Source organism: Canis lupus, chromosome 24 (genome assembly GCF_011100685.1).
Source record: "Canis lupus familiaris isolate Mischka breed German Shepherd chromosome 24, alternate assembly UU_Cfam_GSD_1.0, whole genome shotgun sequence".
NCBI classification, from domain to species: Eukaryota; Metazoa; Chordata; class Mammalia; order Carnivora; family Canidae; genus Canis; species Canis lupus.
Window position 1 is genome coordinate 19,552,053 of NC_049245.1, and position 18,174 is coordinate 19,570,226.

General features: G+C 51.4%; 1 protein-coding gene across 3 annotated transcripts in view; it reads right to left on the bottom strand.

The window, feature by feature from the left end:
- SIRPA (signal regulatory protein alpha) overlaps window positions 1-18,174 on the bottom strand; it is a 41,614-nt gene that overhangs the window by 4,685 nt on the left and 18,755 nt on the right. For 2 of the 3 annotated variants that reach the window (XM_038571808.1, XM_038571807.1), the window contains exons 3-8: window positions 17,710-18,063; window positions 12,582-12,902; window positions 11,656-11,994; window positions 9,641-9,748; window positions 6,600-6,624; window positions 262-313 (exon numbers count right to left, since the gene is read on the bottom strand). In XM_038571808.1, the coding sequence (XP_038427736.1) occupies window positions 262-313; window positions 6,600-6,624; window positions 9,641-9,748; window positions 11,656-11,994; window positions 12,582-12,902; window positions 17,710-18,063 (1,199 nt within the window). The remainder of the gene's footprint in view (window positions 1-261; window positions 314-6,599; window positions 6,625-9,640; window positions 9,749-11,655; window positions 11,995-12,581; window positions 12,903-17,709; window positions 18,064-18,174) is intronic. The other variant, XM_038571809.1, reaches the window with a different exon arrangement.

Here is an 18,174-nt window from a genome sequence, read left to right on the forward strand (position 1 = left end):
AAACTGTGGACAGCGCCCCCTGGAGTTGTGCGATGGGTGTGCTGGGTCAAGGAGGCTGTGACCCTCTCCTGATTGAGGCAGAGGGAAAGAGTGTGCAGAGGATGAGGGGGAAATCAGAAATGTCAGGCTCCCCCAGTCTCCCCATCCCACTCTGGCCCCCCTCCCCGCACTGGGGAAGGACTCTTAATTTAGAACAGGATCTGGAACTTTGGTTGAGGCAAGGAAATCACACCATCAACATTCCCGGGAAGGGCATCTCACCAAGGACTGTACCTGGGTTATTTCTCTGGTGTTCTTCTCGGGCTCATGCAACCTAAAAAGGAAAGAGACGCACAGATAAAAATATCCTCACTATCTCAAGTGCTCATGCAAATCAGTAAGCATAACATTTCGTCCCATTTTCTATACGGGTGGAGCAAGTCTCAACAGAAACACAACTGTTTATCAAATGTTTGGACAACAGGGTCACTCTCACTAAGAAGGAATTTTAAGCAGTACACTTTTTTTTTCCCCCAACCTACATTTTTCAGCAAGATCTTTAAAAGTTAAACTACTGGGTGCTAGGGAAGGTATGGTGAAAACAGATACATTCATACATTGCTGGTGGGAAGGGCAAACCCATAGAACCCTTTTGGGAAGCAGCCTGGCAAAATCAAGATCTTGGAAGGTGTCCTCATCTTTTGACTCATAAACGCACATTTTGGGGGTAATTCAAAATACAGAAAAAGCTTTGTGCACAGAGGCATTTGCCACAAAGCAGGATAAGGAGGAAGGTTTATATGTTACAGCTCTGCCAATTGGGACTGGTTAAGGAAATAAGGATAGAGTCACAGATGAAGATTTAAAAGGTTTATGAGATTTTTTCTTTATTACAAATGATTACATTAAAATGATAAGTGAAAAGGCAACATCCTCTGTAGAACGATCTCAATTCTAAAAATGTGTGGATAACACGGCAAGGAAACATAGTAAAATGCTAACAGCAGTGGTCTTTGAGAGGCTTTCGCCCCCCGCCCCTTCCTTTTATTTCCCATATTTTCCACATGTTCTATATTCTACACATCTAGGTCTTAGCATTAAAAAAAAAAAAAAAGAAAGAAAGAAATAAAAGGGAAGGAACAGTGTCCTGGTTAATCAAAGAAGCTGTTCATGCACTTGATTCTGTAATTGGAGGCCATGGCTCGGCTCACTGCAGGGTCACAGTCAAGGTGGTGAGCAAACCAGAGCCACGGTTCTGCAGGAGTTGTGTAAATTCTCAGGCCGGCAACTCTGGGGATGTGAGCCTGGATAATGTCAGAAATGAGCAATGGGGCTTGGCAGCAGGGTTATTAATGGATTTGGCATGAGATCTTGGCTCAGAAAGCAGTTCTGGGGCATGACAAGCCCCACGTGGCCACAGAAACAGCCCTCTGGGAGCAGGGACACCGGCTGCTAAGGAAGATCACGAAGATCTCTATCCGCACCCCTACCTACTAATTCCAACCCTTCCAAGGCTCCCCACTGCCTCTGGTTCAAGTAAAACCCATCGCCCGGCTCATAAGCCCCTTGTGGGCTGGCCCCTGCTGACTGTCCAGGCCCTTTCACTGCCTCGGCCTTATTTACTCACATTTCCACCACCAAATATTTCACAACGGCTACTCAACGAGACATACTTTGCAATAACAATAGCCTGGGAAGCCACCCTCGACCACTTTTTCTCTCTGCTAACTTTTGGGCATTCTTCAAGACTCAACTATGGTGTCACCTCCTTGGCAAATCTTCTCTGACAGTGCTGGGCTAGCTGGGCTGCCCCTCCATGACACCTTCAAGCCTCCTTGCCTCTTTTCCCAGCTGGCATATGTGTCCACCTGCCGCCTGCCTGTTATGCATCCTCAGCACGTGGGTACAGGCACATAAAAGTGACTTGGAATGAAGACAGTCAGACTGTCCCAGGGCCTTTGCACATGTGGCCCTCCTCCTTGCCTCTTCATTTGCTTCACTGCTTCTCTTTCCTTGAATTTCATTTCAAACAGTCCTTTCTTGGGGAAACCTTCACTGAACCTCATCCATTCTCAGAACACTGGGTTCCTCTCTTTCAGAACAATACTGCAGACAAGAAGCAAGTATCCATTTTGTTGTGTCTGTCTCTCTCATCTCTGAGAATGGAGCTGCTATTATCCATCCCTGCGTGCAGGCTAAAAAGTGGGAATCTTCCCAGATTTTCCTCTGTCCTCCTTTACAACCCATGGTGTGAACCCATCACAACACTTGTTGACTCTGCTTCCAAAATCCTTATCAAACCCAGTGACTCAAGTCTCCTCCACCATCTCAGCTCTGTAGATTCCTGAAGAACCTCCTCCCTGGTGTCCCTGATTCTGTTCCCACCCCTCAGCGTGCCATTCTCCACATGGAAAAGGCATAGGTGATGTCATGGCATTTTCTGTTTAGAATGCTCAAACCCTTGTCACCACACAGTGAGATCCAGCTCCATACTCAGAATGGTGAACCCATGTGATTGGCCCTCCCTGAATGTTCTAGTCTCCCGTCTCTTCCCTTTGCCTGCTCCAGCCCAGCTGCCCTGGCCTCCTCCGTGTTCCATGAACATGTCCAACTGCTCCCGCCTCGGGGTCTTGGCACTGGCTGTTCCCTCTGCCTGGCTTACTCTTGCCCCAGATATTCCTATGGAAGGAGCCTTCCCGTCCTTCGGCTACTTTCTGAATGTCACCTCCATAGACCAGCTTTCTCTGACCACCCACTGCACCCCACCTCCTGCCCTGCTCCTTGCCCAGCTTAATTTTATTTAGCCAGCACCTGTATCACATTGTGTATCAACCTCCCACCCAGCTTGTTTGGTGACCTGCCTCTGGATGGATCACGGGCTCCACACTAGAGCCCTGACACCCCATGATGGGCTGATGCACTGTCAGCATGCCCTAAGTGTTGAATGAATGAACACCGAATCAAAAGGGCCACGAGACCAGGGCTGGTGTCTTCTTTGCTCTCCTTCGCAATGCCCCTCCCCGCCACCGACTTAAGGCCTGGCACTGAGCTGGGCTCGATTCAGATGAATAAATGAATCAGAGAAGCCCTAAATATTCCAAAAATAAACGCAGTGAATGTCTGACAAGTGAACAAATGGCCGAACCGAATGAACCCCAGTGCCCAATTAAGGGAGCAGGGACATATTTTTCTCTTGTCTGAGCTGGGGAAGATTACAGACAATGTTCTACTGGTAAGTCCCTAACCCAGGGAGTTAGAAATACCCAGTCCCTCCACCGGTCTCACAACCTGAAGGGCCCTCTGAGCTCAAAGCAGCTGTACCCGCCACTCGGCATCCTCCCCAAGGTGCTTGGTTGTTATCTACACCCGCGTCCTCGGGAAAGCGTCAGATCCCAGCCAGCTGACTGAAGCCAGAGCTGCATGGGAACCACCATTCCCGCTAGCCAGCCTCCGCTTTGGTTTAGGGAGATGAAAGGGAGCAAGCAATCTCACGGATCCCTTGGTAGGTTCATGTTGGAAAAAATAAAACAGAGGCAGAAAATGGTTGGCTGCTCTGGGGAAGAAAAAAATAGGCAGCGGGAGCCACCAGAGCCATGATGAGCAGCACCGGCTGCAGTGTCAGAGCAATCTGGGCTGGAGTCGGGAGTTCTGGCACTTGCCAGCTGTGGGGCCTTGGGAATGTCACACGACTTCTCTGAGCCTCGGTTTCTTCCGCATACAAGAGGACAAGAATAACCTTCTAGAATAGAGGTTCTCCAAGTCTGAGTTGGAAGCAGCAGCAGTAGCAGCACCTGGGAACTTGTCAGAAATGCAAGGTCTGCATCAGAAACTCTGGGAGGGGGGCGGGCAGTCATCCATGTTTTAATAAGCCATCCAGGGGATTCCGCTGCATGCCTGAGTTTGAGAAGCTCTGTTCAATTAATGTGGGGTGATAGTAAATCAGAGGGGTTTTGCCATAATTAAAATTACCATTGGGTTACTAGAGGGAAAGGGCACAGATCGGTTCCCAGGACGAGTAAGTGTCTGACAAATGTTAGCTGCTGACACGGTCATTACTATTATTGACGCTGCCCCTTTCTTTGGGGGAACTTCTTATCTAACTGGAGAGATAAGACAAGCAAAAAACAATGACAACAATAAAAACAAAATAAAAAAAGAACGATCCTCCTGTGTGTGAGGCCCTGAAGCCACCGAGGAGAGTTTTAAGGACTTGGAAGAGGGAGAGATTGGGGATCAGGGCTGTGGTTTGGGATGACATTCATTCATTCCTCATGCATTTGTTCATCAACAAACCTTACCTGAGCACCTATTCCATTCCAGGCATGGAGGCAGGTTCAGCAGAACCTGGGGGAAAGGCTCATGCCCTCAACGGGGGAGGGTCATAGCATGGGGCAGGCGCAGAGACAGCTTGAACACACTGTGGTGGCAATGCAGGGGCGCCAGGTGGGCTCCCAGGATGGGCCCTGGGGATGGTAATGCCCTCACTGAGTCTGGGGGAAGGGCGGGAGGTAAGCAGGTGAGAGGAGGGGTGCCCCCGGGAGCCCCCTTGTTGCACACCTCCAGGAGGTGCTGTTCACAGAGCCTACGGTGACTGCTGCCCCCTGGTGCAGTGGAGACCCTGGGTGGTGCGGGAGCACATCTCAGGGAGGGAGGCCAGCACGTGAGGACTGGGAGCAGAGTGAGGACACAGCGTGTGGGAGGCTGTGAAGGGAGTGTAGCGTGGCTGAGTCACCGAGCATGAGGGCTGGGGAGTGGCCGGAAGTGAGACTGTCCAAGTCAGCGGGGGCTGGACCATGAGGCGCTTGAGGGCCTCGGGAGCATCGCTGGATACTGTTTGGGGCTGTGGGGAGCCACTGAAGTTTTCAGGCAAAGGACAGAAGTCAAGTCTTGGGGTATCTGGGTGGCTCAGTCAGTTAAATGTTTGCCTTGGGCTCAAGTCATGATCTCGGGGTCCTGGGATCGAGCCCCACATCTGGCTCCCTGCTCAGGGGAGAGCCTGCTTCTCCCTCTTCCTCTGCCTCCCCTCTCCCCACTGCTTATGCCCTCTAAGTAATTTAATAAAAACCTTAAAAAAAAAGTCAAGTCTTGCCCTTGGAAAAGAGTATACTTGGTATACACACAGCACACCCATTGCCCTCAACAACTTTGGGACTGTCCTTGACTCTAATCCATCAGCAAATCCTCTTGCCTCTACCTCCAAAACATATCCAGAATCTGCCCCTTTCTCAGCCATCCCACCACCATCATCCAGACCACCAACATGTGCTTGGACCACTGCAGCAGCCTCCTCCTGGGCTTCTCTGCCTCCACCCTCACCTCCTACAGCCTGTTCCCCACAGGCCGGTCACGGCGGTACCTTTAAAACAAAAGTCAGATCATCTCCCTCCTATGGCTCCTTATCCCACTGGGAGTAAAACCCTAGACCACTGGCCTCCACTCCAGAACCTCAGCTCCTGCTCTGCAATTCTGAAATCCACAAAGCTCTAAAACGAAAAAGGAGAAGAAAAGATTTGCACAACCCATTTGTTAGCAAAACCTGACCTGAACCAACATAAAGCTATTTATGGCTTTTATTTATTGCCAATTGGGGCATACCCATGCAATTTATTTGTAGCTTCCATGCAGGTATATTTAAGTGGTAGATTATGGGGTTCTGGATCTCTCCACTGGGGGAGAAGATGGGGCACTCTCCTTTAAAAGCTAGGAAGTCTGAATTAGTAACAAACCGGGCTGCATGGCCTTGGGCAGAGACCATGGACCTGTATCTCCCTGGCTTCCTCTGGTCCTCAGGCCTTGGCCACGCCCACTCTTGGCCACCTCCACCCCCCACCCAGCAGACACATCCCCCTTCTCAGCTCCTGGGCTCAGGTCCCGGTTCACATCCCCTCTTCAGCAGAGGTCCCTCTCCCCACCCACCCCCCAAGCTAACCCCGGCCATTCATGTCCATCCCCTTGCCGGGCCTCATTTGTCACCACCTGACAAGACAGTACACATGGCTTTGCCTCTAGGCTTACTGCCTGCTTCTCTCCTGGATCCTGAGCCCCACGAAGGCCTGGATTCTTGCTTACTGCCCCAGCACCCGGACAACAGCTGACACATATAGGGATTCAGCAGAAGTCACCGAAAACATGAATCAGCAAAGTAATGTACTGTCTGCGGCATAATGTCATTGCTTTGGCCTCCGAGCAGGCCCTTGGCTGCAGGAGGGCAGATGGTTTCTACCCTACTTACCCGGCATCCCCAGGGCCAAAGGCAGCCAAGGTATGAAACACCTACTGAATGAATGAAAGCAAGAGCAAAGTACACAGCTGGGATCTGGGGGCTGTGTGTGTGGGTGGCGGGTTTCTGCCACCATCCAAATGGGATTTGATGAGGGTCTCGCTGTCTGTGGACAGCAGGCAGGAAATCAGAACCTCGGTGTGCCAAAATCCCCTCAAATCCCCTCATTTGAGACGATTATTAAAAACGAAGCTGGCAGAGCAGCTTAAAAAGGAAATAGAAAGGTTGCCTGGCACAGGGGTGAGGGTCAGTGGGTGAGGATCGGGCTTCACAATTTTGAGGGGCTGTCAACCATCCCACCGACAACTATGGAGGCATCCTAGCCCAGCAGTGCACTCACCTTGTAGAAGAAGTGGAGCCCTTGGCTGAAAGAGAAAAGAAACCAAAACCAGTTATTTAACCCAGAAACACACTGTTCTTATGTAACTTTTGTGGGGGGTAGGGCAAAGGTTTGCCTCCAGGGAAGCTGTGAGGAATTGCTGAAATCACCTCTGAATCACAGGAATCGCCTATGCTCACTCCAGTGGGGTGGCCCAGTATCTTCCAACAGGAGGACCAGTGGGCTGGGGCTTCCTGCTTTCCCATCTCTGGGGGTTCCCAAGGTCATATCCCAGAGCAGCCTTCAGCCCAGGAGGGGCCAACTGCCTTGCCTCTGCCTGGCCTTACTTCCACCCACTATATGCCTTACCTGAGACCCTAGAGGAGCCTGGATCCCAGCCAAGGTCCTTCACTGCTGGGGAAGAGATTCCAGCAGAGCTGGAGTTGGGGGAGCAGGTGCAAATCCTATGTCTGTCCTTAACTCACTGGCTGTGTGACCCTGGGTGGGTTACTTCCCCTCTCTGAGCTTGGATTTCAGCTCTCCAGCTCGCACAGTTGGGCTGGACATTCATTTATTCTCATGTCACCACTTTCCAAAAAAAGGATCTTACGAGGGAAGAAAGGGCCCATCTGGTTCAGAGATTTTAAGCCTATGATATGGGGCATCCCACAGAGAAGTTGCTGGGGTTTGGCCACTATCTGACTCCCATCTAATTGTAAAATTGTAATTAAAAAGCAACCTGCACACCAAATGTGCTCTGCACTGCACTTTACCAGGCAAGAAGCTGCCACCATGCAAGAATATTCCCTGCCGGCTGAACGCCTGGTACCAGGGCAAACAGTGGATTTTTAGGTGAGCTGGTACCAGTTGGGAAGCCTGTGGCTCAGCATCCAGCGTCTGAATGGAAGCTAATGGACTGCAGAATGCTGGGACACGAGCTGTCTTAGGGTGTCCAGTCATGAGACATCAATCACCCTCGTTTTACACTAGAGAGACTGGGTGGCTCCCTAGGGACCTCGCAAGGGTCACACAGCTGGTAAGCAGTAGAGCTGAAATCAGGACGTTTCACTGCGAGTATTGAAGTAGACGACGGGCAGACTCCTCCAGGGACCAATGAGAGAAGGGTCATCTCGTTAAGGAGGAGATGCTGCACAGAGTGGTCCCAGACACTGTTCCTGGAGACTGACCACGTTGGACTCTTGGCCTCACCCCTTAGCGGCCATGAGGCCCTGGGCAAGTTCTAGAACTTCTCCATGCCTCAGTTTGCTCATCTGTAAAAGGTTAGTGAAACCACTGCAGAGGTCTGTGGTGAGAACAATGCCTGGTGCATCAGAAAAACTGAGTGAGCGCTAGCTGTCACTGTCACCAGGGCCTCTGTGTGAGGGCTGGACTCTGCACACAACTAGACCCGTCACTCAGGGGCTGCGTGGCCTTCACCAGTGACTGCAGCTCTCCAAACCCCATCTCTCTTCTGGAACACTCAGTTCCTAACGCCCAAGCCCACAGTAATGAGAGTGCATGTGCCAGAGCCTGACATGGTACCCAGGGACGGGCCTGGGATTTCACTAATGGCCACCAGGGGTGCCATCCGATGGGCTGGCCTCAGTGGGCAGTGGAGCCCGCTTCTCCACCCTTCCTGCGTGAGGGCTCTCTGTGGACTTAAGGGAAAGACCACTGGGTAGATCACTTGGTGGAACCTCTTTCAGACTCCAGACAGGCAGGGCCAGACTCCAGCCCTCCTGGAGGGGAGCTAAGGCTCGGCCAGTACGGCCAGTACTCCCAGCAGAGTCCTTCCAGCCCAGTCAGGAGGGAGAGAAGCTTGAGGAGCCAAGGTGAGGGGGTGCAGAGATGTGTGACTGATGAACAACACGCCCATCGGAACCCCGCCCAGGGGTCCGGGTGCAGAAAGACAGCTCAGGACAGCACTTGGTGGTCTGTGGCACATGGTTGATCACAACCAGCATTTTAAGGAGAATTTAGTAAATATGACAGAAAAGAAAATATCAGAGTTCCAATTTTAACTATAGGAGTGTGGTGTGCATCAGGTGGAGACATAAAATGTGTTTTTCTAACTTCTAATCAAGTAAGTTTCAGAAACACTGGCTTAAAATCGTCTCCTCCAAGAGTGGCAAAGAGAACACGTATTTTCTGAGGGCTGAGAATGCATGAGAACTGTTATTTTATGTGAGCTTATTTGTGTTTCCTAACTCTTCTCCAAGGGAGGAACAGCTATACCCATTTTACAGATGTGGAAACTGAGGCTCGCAAGGGCCAAACTGATTGTTTAGGGCAGATAACAAGGCTCTGGAATCCTGGTTGATGCAAATCCAAAGTCAGAAGCCTTGCCATGGCAACAACTACACACATAGGCCTGCACACAAACAAGGGCATGACGTCCTAGCTTTGCACTTATACCCTCCTGCTGTGGACTCCAAGGCTGTGCAGCTTGCCACCATGAGAAGAGCTTTCCAGGAAGGTGGCTTTTGTTTCTGGGCTCACATACTGATACTAACAACAGGAGCTAACATTTACTAAGCACCTGCTGTATGCCAGGCACTCTCCTAGCACTTTTCCATGACATCACCCACTTAATTTTTCCCAATAGTCTTGGAGGAGGTGCTGGTATGATCCCCACTTCCTCCAGTCTCCCACCTAGGGGTGGGCATGTACCTGGATGGGTAAGAGGAAAGTAGAAGTTTGCTAGGATTCCTGGAAAATCCTGTTTCTTTCTTGAGACCCTCCCTTCACACCCTGGCATCTCCCTGCTCCCCACGTTGGTAGTGGTCCCATGGGGATGAGGCCTGGAGTGGTGATGGCTATCTTGCAACTGCAAAGTGAGGCGGAGGGAGGCACCCACCAGGGGGAGGGAGCCACCCACACTCTGGCCTGGTAAAGGTGCTGTGCCGGCCCTGACAGGACTCTGCTACCACTGGGCTTCTTGTGGAAACAACTAGACTTCCTCACAGCTTAAGCTACGTTAGCCCAAAGCACCCTCATGGCCTCTCCTTCTTGGAGGGACAGCCCAGGGGCCAACTCCTGGAGGAAGAGGAGAATCCACGCACCTTTCTTCTGTCGGATTCGGAGGAGGTAGAGGGCTGCGATCAGCAGAGCCACCAGCAAGGCACAAACCACGCCCACCACAATGAAGATACTCCGGCTGTCATTATTGTCTAGGGACCACAGGGAATAGAGGCTTCATGTATGCAAATTAAAAACGGTGAAACTTAATACCCACCACCCCTTTTCACCGCTAGGTAGGCATCATTAACTGAGAACACCTGGCCATACATATTTTGAGCCACATGAGCATGTTCATGGGTATGCACACACTTCCCCACCTGGGTCACCTGTGGGCAATGCAAAACCATGCTGAGGTGCCAGGAGGAAAAATGTGTGTTGCTGACAGTGATGGAGGAACCCTGGCTCAGGATGTGGGCAGAAATCTCACTCCCAGGGGACAGAAACATGTTCCTTCTCATCTGGAATGAACCAGAATGGCCACCATGGCAGCACAGGTCCATCTGAAACTCTGAGTCACAACTGGCTGTCACACATAGGCTGGGGGTGGGGGGGTGGGGTGGGCGTTGAGGGACGGTGAGGACTGGCAGACGTGCAGCTGACTACTGGACTCTACAGAGCTCTCAGGAGCTGTCTACTCATCTGTGCCCGGGACCTGAGCAGAGGAGCTCTGAACTCGGGACCCTTGTAATGGAGACTGTGTAGGTAGGGCTGGCGCCAGGGCACAGGTAGGGAATCCTGCACTAGTGCATTGTGGGTTGTCAGGAGCAGGGTTCGGAGTTGCAGAAACGTGGGTTCAAATCAGTGCACTTGGTTGTGTGACCTTGAGCAAGTCATTCAAACCTCCTTCTATATACTGACTTCTTCTTGTGTTATTGAGGCCAATAATAATCTCTACCTCATTGAACAGCTCTGAGGATTAACTTGCTAACTAAACAATCAACCAAGTCACTCACTCTCTCCTTTTTAAGAGTATGTGCTGAGTGTCCACTATGTGCCAGGTCCTGAAGCTACGATGCTGAACAAGACAACCATGGTCCTTAGCAGCTGAGTCTTAAAGCTGAAGGGTCAAGCACATTTTCTTTGACACTACCATGAATAAGTGAAGAGGCCCAGAGGAGACAGTGACTTGTCCAAGGTCACTCAGCACATCTGCGACAGAGCCAGAGTCGAAATCCACATGTCCTATCTCCTAGTGTAGTGCTCATCCTATGAAAACCAGGCATCGGTGACATCAAAGGGTCACCCTGCAGGGCCCCAAGGCTCCTAGAGCTTCCCTGTTCCCTTAGAGATGCACTAAGGAAAGAAATGGCCTCTATTGTAATCCATTCAAAAGGACAGCCAGGTGCAAGGCAGAGCCATGCTAATGACAAGTGATGGAATATTCCATAGTGGCACCAAAATGCCAACGAGGTGCTGCTACTTTGAAGAGAGATATCTTGAGAACAGGTTGGAAGGGGCTGAGAAAAATCACATCCAACACCTCTCACTCTAACAACAGAGAGGCAGGGCTGTCACTGTCTTAAGTGGGCATGGACCTTGGCCTAGAAATGCTCTTGGGGAAATCGTCCCCCAGAAACAGCTGCACATGTAACAGAGTCTGTGCAAGGTCATTCATTACCGCAGTGATTCTACTTGAGATAAGCCGCAAAGATTCTGAAGCCCCCATCCCATTCCAGGGCTGCAGGCTTGCAAAGGAGGCCAGGGAGACAAAGCTGAGGTGAGAAAGAACAGCGGGAGGGGGTGGCTGGCCTGGCATGGTGACAATCTCAGTCAGGTGCAGGAGCAGGAGGCAGGAAGCTAGAAACAGACAAATGTCCCTCCCTCCCTTCTCTCTCGAATGTATGCTTCTGTCAAAAAGATCTACAAAGATATGTACCAAACTCTTACCAGTAGTCCCTCCTGAGGTGTAGGCTTTGGGCAAGGGGCACTCACTTTAAAATTCTACTTTGTATCTACAAGACTTCTAGATTATTCCATAATAAACATAAATGACTACTTTTAATGTTAAAAAAAGATAAAATTCAAAGTGCCAGGCCAGTCGGCATTGAGGCCTCACCCTCGGGTTTAAGTGTTTCCTGGTCCTTCTGGCGGGCAGAGGCCACAAGGGTATGGTTTTTGGTGACTGCAGGCTGCCCGTCATGCTGCACCTGGCAGGTGAACACCACATCTTCCCTGTGGGTGGATGAATTCACCAGGAGCCAGCTCGTCCAGTTAAAGGTCCCATCCTTGTTCTCTAGGAGGTTGGAGGCCACTGAGGGAGTTTCTGTTCGGGACACGTTTCCATTCTCCAACCAGGTCAGCTGTAGGCGCTGAGGGTAGAACTTCTTCACTTGGCAAGTGACATTCACCTGGTCCCCTGCCATGGGGTGCTGGGAAACCTCCAAGGTGGGCGGAACTGAAACAGCACAGAGCAGAAGCTCTGACCTTATGGAACAAACAGATCACAGCGGAGGAGCCGAGAACTTAGCTCCCACCACACAGCAAGGGAATCACCCAGAACACTGCCAGGCATGCAGCTGGTGCTCAAATACTGAGGGCAGTCTTCGCATATGAATGACACCCCTAAGTACAGTGCCAGCACACAGTAGGAGCTCAAGGACCGATAGCTCCTATTAGGGCAAGAATGAGTGAAATCAAGACACACAGCACCTGGCAGGCAGTTAAAACAGAGTAACTGTAGCAAAACAAATGAAATCACCAAGCACGCGGTGGCTTGGATTACAGCAGGTGCTCAATAATTGGAAGCGCTATGGTAAAGCAAATCAGACTACCTAGCACAGTGCTTGGCACATGGTAGGTGTTCACCAGGCAGCTGCCATGGAAACCGGGGAGGTGAGTGTACATCCAGGTGCAGGGTGACTGGGAGGGTCTGTCAGGAGTCAGACTCCAGGCAATGGAAAGCCTGGAGCAGAGTGGGGGAGGGGCAGGCTCCTAGGCTTGGGGGCCAGACCTGGGCTTGGGCTGAGGGTGAGGGGCGTCTACCTCGAAGGGTCTCAGACAAGTTGGCAGTCCCACGAAGAGGAGGGCCCCCCTGCAGGGTCACGTGGGCCACCTCGCAGATGACCTGGGAGCGAACGTCCCCCGGGGCCAGCACCAGCTTGGTTGTGCTAGAGATGCTGTAGGAAGCGTTGTCTTCCTCTGGGTACACAGTGGTCTGAGAGGCTGTCAGTTCATTCCCGTTTTTGAACCATCTCAGGGTGATGTTTCTGGGAGAGAAGCCGTGCGACTTGCAGGTGAAGTTCACTGTCTGCTGAGGCGTGGCCCTGGCCGTGGGGCCGGACACCACGGGGGGAGAGGGTTTGGCTACAAGAGGAGCATCAATGAACAGTAAGCATGACGGTAGTCAACAGCACTAACCGTACGTGTGACACTGTGGAGAAGCCTCAGCCCTCCTGATAGTGTGAGGAGGGCAGTGTCATCTCCTCATCAACAGAGGAGGACACGAGGTTCCAGAGCTGAACTGTGAGTTGGGCCCAGGGGCTCAGGTGCAGTTCCAGGCCTGAGCTCAGAGTCCCTTCTCTCCTCTGCCAGGTGACTTCCCAGCAATCTGGGCACAGGAAGGACATTTCTGATGGCTCTCACTCTTGGTATCCAGGGTTCCTCGCTGCCTCCCTGGAAACCTCAGAGAGCCTGTGCAGCTTCCTTACAGGGGAAGCAGGGGCGGAGCAGGACCCCATGGAAGCCAGAACCAGGCTGGCTGGCTGACCAGAGGTGTGGCCATGGCACAGCGCGGCTCCGCCATCTGTGAAATGGGACGGGGGCATTTCTCTTTCTCTGGGGTTGCAGTGAGGGGCAAGTGAGGCAATGATGCAGTTTTGCTTGGAATTTAACATGGAAATGCTTCTCAGAACGAAACACGGATCTATCTTTATCCCAAACCTAATTTATACCCAGAGCTCTCTGTTCAGGTATTTATGAATTTCCTCTCATTTTCACCCTTTTTTACAAATATTCCACAGGGTATAATCTGTGCTACCCCTGAATCCGTGAGGGAGGGAATGAAGGGATGTTTTCGAATCTGCATTCTTTTCTCGGGTCAGTTTTGGGTTGAAAACCAAGATCATTATGTGCTGAGGAAGCCAAAGGTCATTAATTTCTTAGTCATGGCTTAATTTCAAGGACAGAAATACAGAACTACGAGTAGGCAGTAGCTGTCCCGTGTCCTGAAAGCACACCCACATTAGTGAATCAAAGGGGGGGGGCATTTTACTCATAAAAGGTCCTATAGGGTACCTCCAAGTTGTTAATTATTACCCAACACCTTGTATAACAAACACAGGAAATATAAATATTTACATTTGTGAATATTTAACTTCCTAAAACTCATCAAACATGTTGAGGACATGGGAAGGAGGTGTCACTTGAATAAGTGAAGTCATGAAATCACCAACAGCCTGGATGCCCCTAGAGAGATGAGGTGCTGTGCTCAGCTGCCAGTCACGGGCAGCATCTTGGCCATCTGACTCTGGGCTGGTCTCTCCTCGCCCCTCAGCTTCTTCATCCCTCTGCCAGCCCTTTTAAGGGGGGTGCCCAGTACGGTCCCGTTAATAGGACAAGGCTCCGGGAGGAACACGGCTGGTCCAGGGCATGCATGCAGTGAATATAGGGCAGAGCTCATCTCACCACACATACAACTGATTAATTTTAGCTTCTTTGTTCTTCCTTCCTGTGCCTCTGGGCCTGTTTTGGTACAAAGTGGATCCAAACACTACCTTGGTAACATGTGAGGATGGATGTAAAACACAGAATCTGGCATACAGTAGGTGCTTAATAAGCAACACCTATGATTATTATCATAAGATCTGGTCGTGACTACTTCTGAAACTACCTATTTGTTCTTTTGGCAGTAAGAAGGCAAAGCGAAAGCTTAGCAGAAACACAAGGAGAGTCCCAAAGCCTGCTCCCCGCAGCTGCCATGCAAAACCCCAAATGAGAAAAGCAGCAGAAACCAGCAAATTATGATTCTCTCCCTCTTCTTTTAATAATCCCCTCAGGAAACAAGTTTGGCGAATTGGCTTTCAAAACACAAACGAGATCACAGGCGTATTCCTGCAGATTAGCTATTTACAGAGAGCTGGGAGCATTCTGAAAGAAGGAGGACAGATTTTGTCCGTGACATTTTGGTGTGTTGAGGCTGCGAGGGCTCTGGGGCTGAGCGGCGAGCATTTGTGGGGATTCCAGCACCTGCTCAGACACACATGTGCTTGAAGACGGGAAGGTCCCCTAGCAGTGACACTCAGATCTGAGCAGGGTGTCGGCTCCCCTCCTGGGGCTGGAGGACAGGAAGCAGCTCGGCCCTAGGCATGCTCTTTGGAAGGGTGTCCTGGCAGCTCCACTGGTGCTCATTTTCCCAGGAATTGCCACCGGCTCAGGTTATTCTGAAGCACCCAACCAACCAAAAGCTCCTCTCCCAGTCCCGGTAGCTCAGGGAGCCAGCTTTGTCAGGGGTAAAAATAATTCAACGTGTCCTCTGTGATCTCTGAATATCCAGCTCAGGGCTCTTCTGCCCATTAGCATCCTCAAGACTAGTTAAAAAATTCACCTGCCCAGGCTCATGTCTGATTAAGTTAGAATATGTAGAGGGGAGCCAGGGTCTGGAGAGCTTTTTTCCCCAGGCAATTCTAATGAGCAGCCCAGGTTGAAAGGTTCCCAAACCCCACTTACATTCGGGGCCTGGGAAGAAGGGTGACCCCGTCAAGGTCCTGTGGCTCGGGCATATCACTGCCATGTTCGTGGGATACTGACCACCTGCTAGGCCCTGCTCTAAGTGCTTTACGGGCATTTGCTTGTTCAGTCCCTGCAGCGGCTCTGTGGGGTCATGCTGTCGCTGTCACAGTCACAGACAGATGAGGACACAGGACCCAATGTGGGGATGACTCATCAGAGGTCACAAGCCAAAAGGCAGAGCTGGGTGGGAGCCCAGGCTGTGGGGGCTGGCCACGCCCTCTGACGCCCAAAAATCACCTAACCCCCACATCTGGAACTTTCTGGACCTCTTCTCCGATCCTCAGACCTCTGACTGGCAGCCTGATTGTTGCCAGGTCACAGATGGGACAGGGAGGACCTGAGCGAAACTGAGGCTAGCCCAGGGTCGCACAGTTCTGGCAGGACCACCACCCAGGGCTCACTGAGGGTCTGTCCCCTCCTCCGGCTCACTATGTTCCCCCTAACGTGCTGCCAAGGCTGGCGTGCTGATTCACTTGCTTGGGGTAAGGAAACGAGTCCAGCAAAGGGAGCAGAGTCACAGCCCTGAAGGAACACCTGGATTTGGGGCTACCTCTCCTTGCTGGGTGATGCAGACGGAGCCTCAGATCTTCCAGTTGTCCTAAAAGGAGGACTCCACAATTATCACCATTTTATAAGTGAGAAAACTGAGGCCGAGGCAAACAAAGGGGTTGCTCCTCACCCCTCACTGCATCCCAGGGGGGCTTCCTGCGGCCCTTAGCTTTCACTGCCACAAAAGAGCAAGCATCCCACCTTCTCCAACCCGACAGTGACCACCACCCTCCTTGGCTCTCTGACATTCTCCCCTGTAAGCAGTTATGGGGAGGGGTCCCTCTGGGTGCCCAGACCTGCTGACCCTGTGGCAACAGAGGGAAGATGTGAGGTTCCAACATCTGAATCTAGAATATGAACTTTGGCTCAGGAGCCCAAGACACCATCCAGGATGTGTCTCCCAATCATCCTCAGTTTGCAGAGCCAGGAATGGGGTGCCCAGTATTGCTGGGATTGTGGGGGCCCCTCTGCTCTGTCCAGGCCACTGTCCCAGGCTGCTCAGTGAAGGAGCAACATCACACAATGAGAAAAGACTCCTGATGCTCTTACATGTGAGGAGCTGTCCCCCAGGAACAGGCTCAACACTTCATGAGATGTTGGCATGTCTATCTGATCTGGGCATGAGAGGCTAGCCCACCTCCCCACATCCCAGGACTCTTTTTTTAAATGCATATTGCTGAAGAACAGAATACAGGATTTTAAAGGAGAGGGTTATAGCATTCTGAACCTTTGGAAAAATGATGAAAAGGAGAAATACTGGCTTATTATTGAAACGGTCAGTATAACCTGGTTTTATGCGGTACCTACTATGCACCAGGCTCTTCCATGGAAACAGTATCCAAAGCTGGGGCAGGAAGGAACCTGCAGGAATCAGATGGGTTCTGGAATGATCTCCTCACTCACTGGATACATGAGCAGGAGCAAGACGCTGTCGTCTCATGACAGGCTCTGAATTTGTACAAGGGAGGTTGGGCTGGATGGGGCCTTCATGTGCTGACATCCCAGGGTTCTGGACCCTGGGCCTCTGGCAGAAAACCCTAAATGACCATTTTTGTGTCAACAGGGAAACCCTCCTCACCCACATGGGGCACCTCTGCCCTGGGTGAGGACATTCTGAGATGCCCCAGGTCTGCTGGGAGCCTGCCATGACCGTGAGTCAGTCTCTGAATCACATGAGGGTTTTCTGGATAGATCCACAGCAAATGCTAAACCTCTGGCATCTCCTCCAACCAGGGCTGTCAGGGTAAACAGTGCGTCTTTGCCTCTCAGGAATGTCTTTTCAGAGCGATGTTTCCGAAGATAAAATAAAGAAACACATTCTTCCTTCTCTCCACCCTGGATGGGTTTGTCCTCATTGGATAGGGAGGGAATGTACACTTCATGAGAGGGGAGCCCTTGTCTGTTTTGTTCCCTGCTGCTTCCCCAGCACCCAGAGCAGAGCGTGCATACAGCAGGTGCTCAGTAAGTGCTGAGTAGAGAGAGGAGTCAGCCACATGGAGGGGAGTGCTCTCTGGAACTTGGATTGAGGTCAGACCTTGTGACTGGGCAAGCCACTCAGACCTCCAGTCCCTCATCCCTGGAACCAGAGGGCTGGTCAGGATTGAAAAAGGTATGAGCTGTGGAGCCTGCAAACTGAGGTTCTATGTTTTCCCACCATTTTCTAGTCTAAGCAAATAGCACGACCCCCCAGGCCTCAACTTCCCTGATCTATGGAAGAGGCTGATATAGGGGCACCCACCACAACAGCCAATTCTTAGCTGGTGCTCAGACAATGGAGGGCATTCTTAATGACTTGTCACAACCAGGGGACAATGGAGGCTCAGGCCATACTCACCGCTCACAGTGACCAGGGTGCCTGGTCCCGACTTCAACTCCACATCGGGGTTTCCTTTCTGGAACTTCACACAGTAGTAGGTTCCCGTGTCTGCCGGGGTGATGTTACTGATGCGGATGGAAAAATCCGTGTTGTTCCTCTTTGTAGAGTCTGAAACATTTGTTACTCGGGGGAAGTGGCCTCCTTTGAAATGGAAGATCAACTCCCGGCCTGGCCCGGTCCCCCTGAACCACTCAACCTTCCCAACGGGGAAAACGGAGGTCAGGGTGCAGCGCAGAGTAGCTGTCTCTCCAGCTGCGACAGACACTGACTTCTCAGGCTGGATCACCTGCAGCTCTGCCTCACCTGCCACACCTGGAGGGGAAACAAAGTAGTCATTTATCCATCCTTATGTGATCCTGCATGTTTCCTCAAGGGTTGATCCACAACAGCACGTTGAGTACACCGTGAGCAGGCCTTGACTCA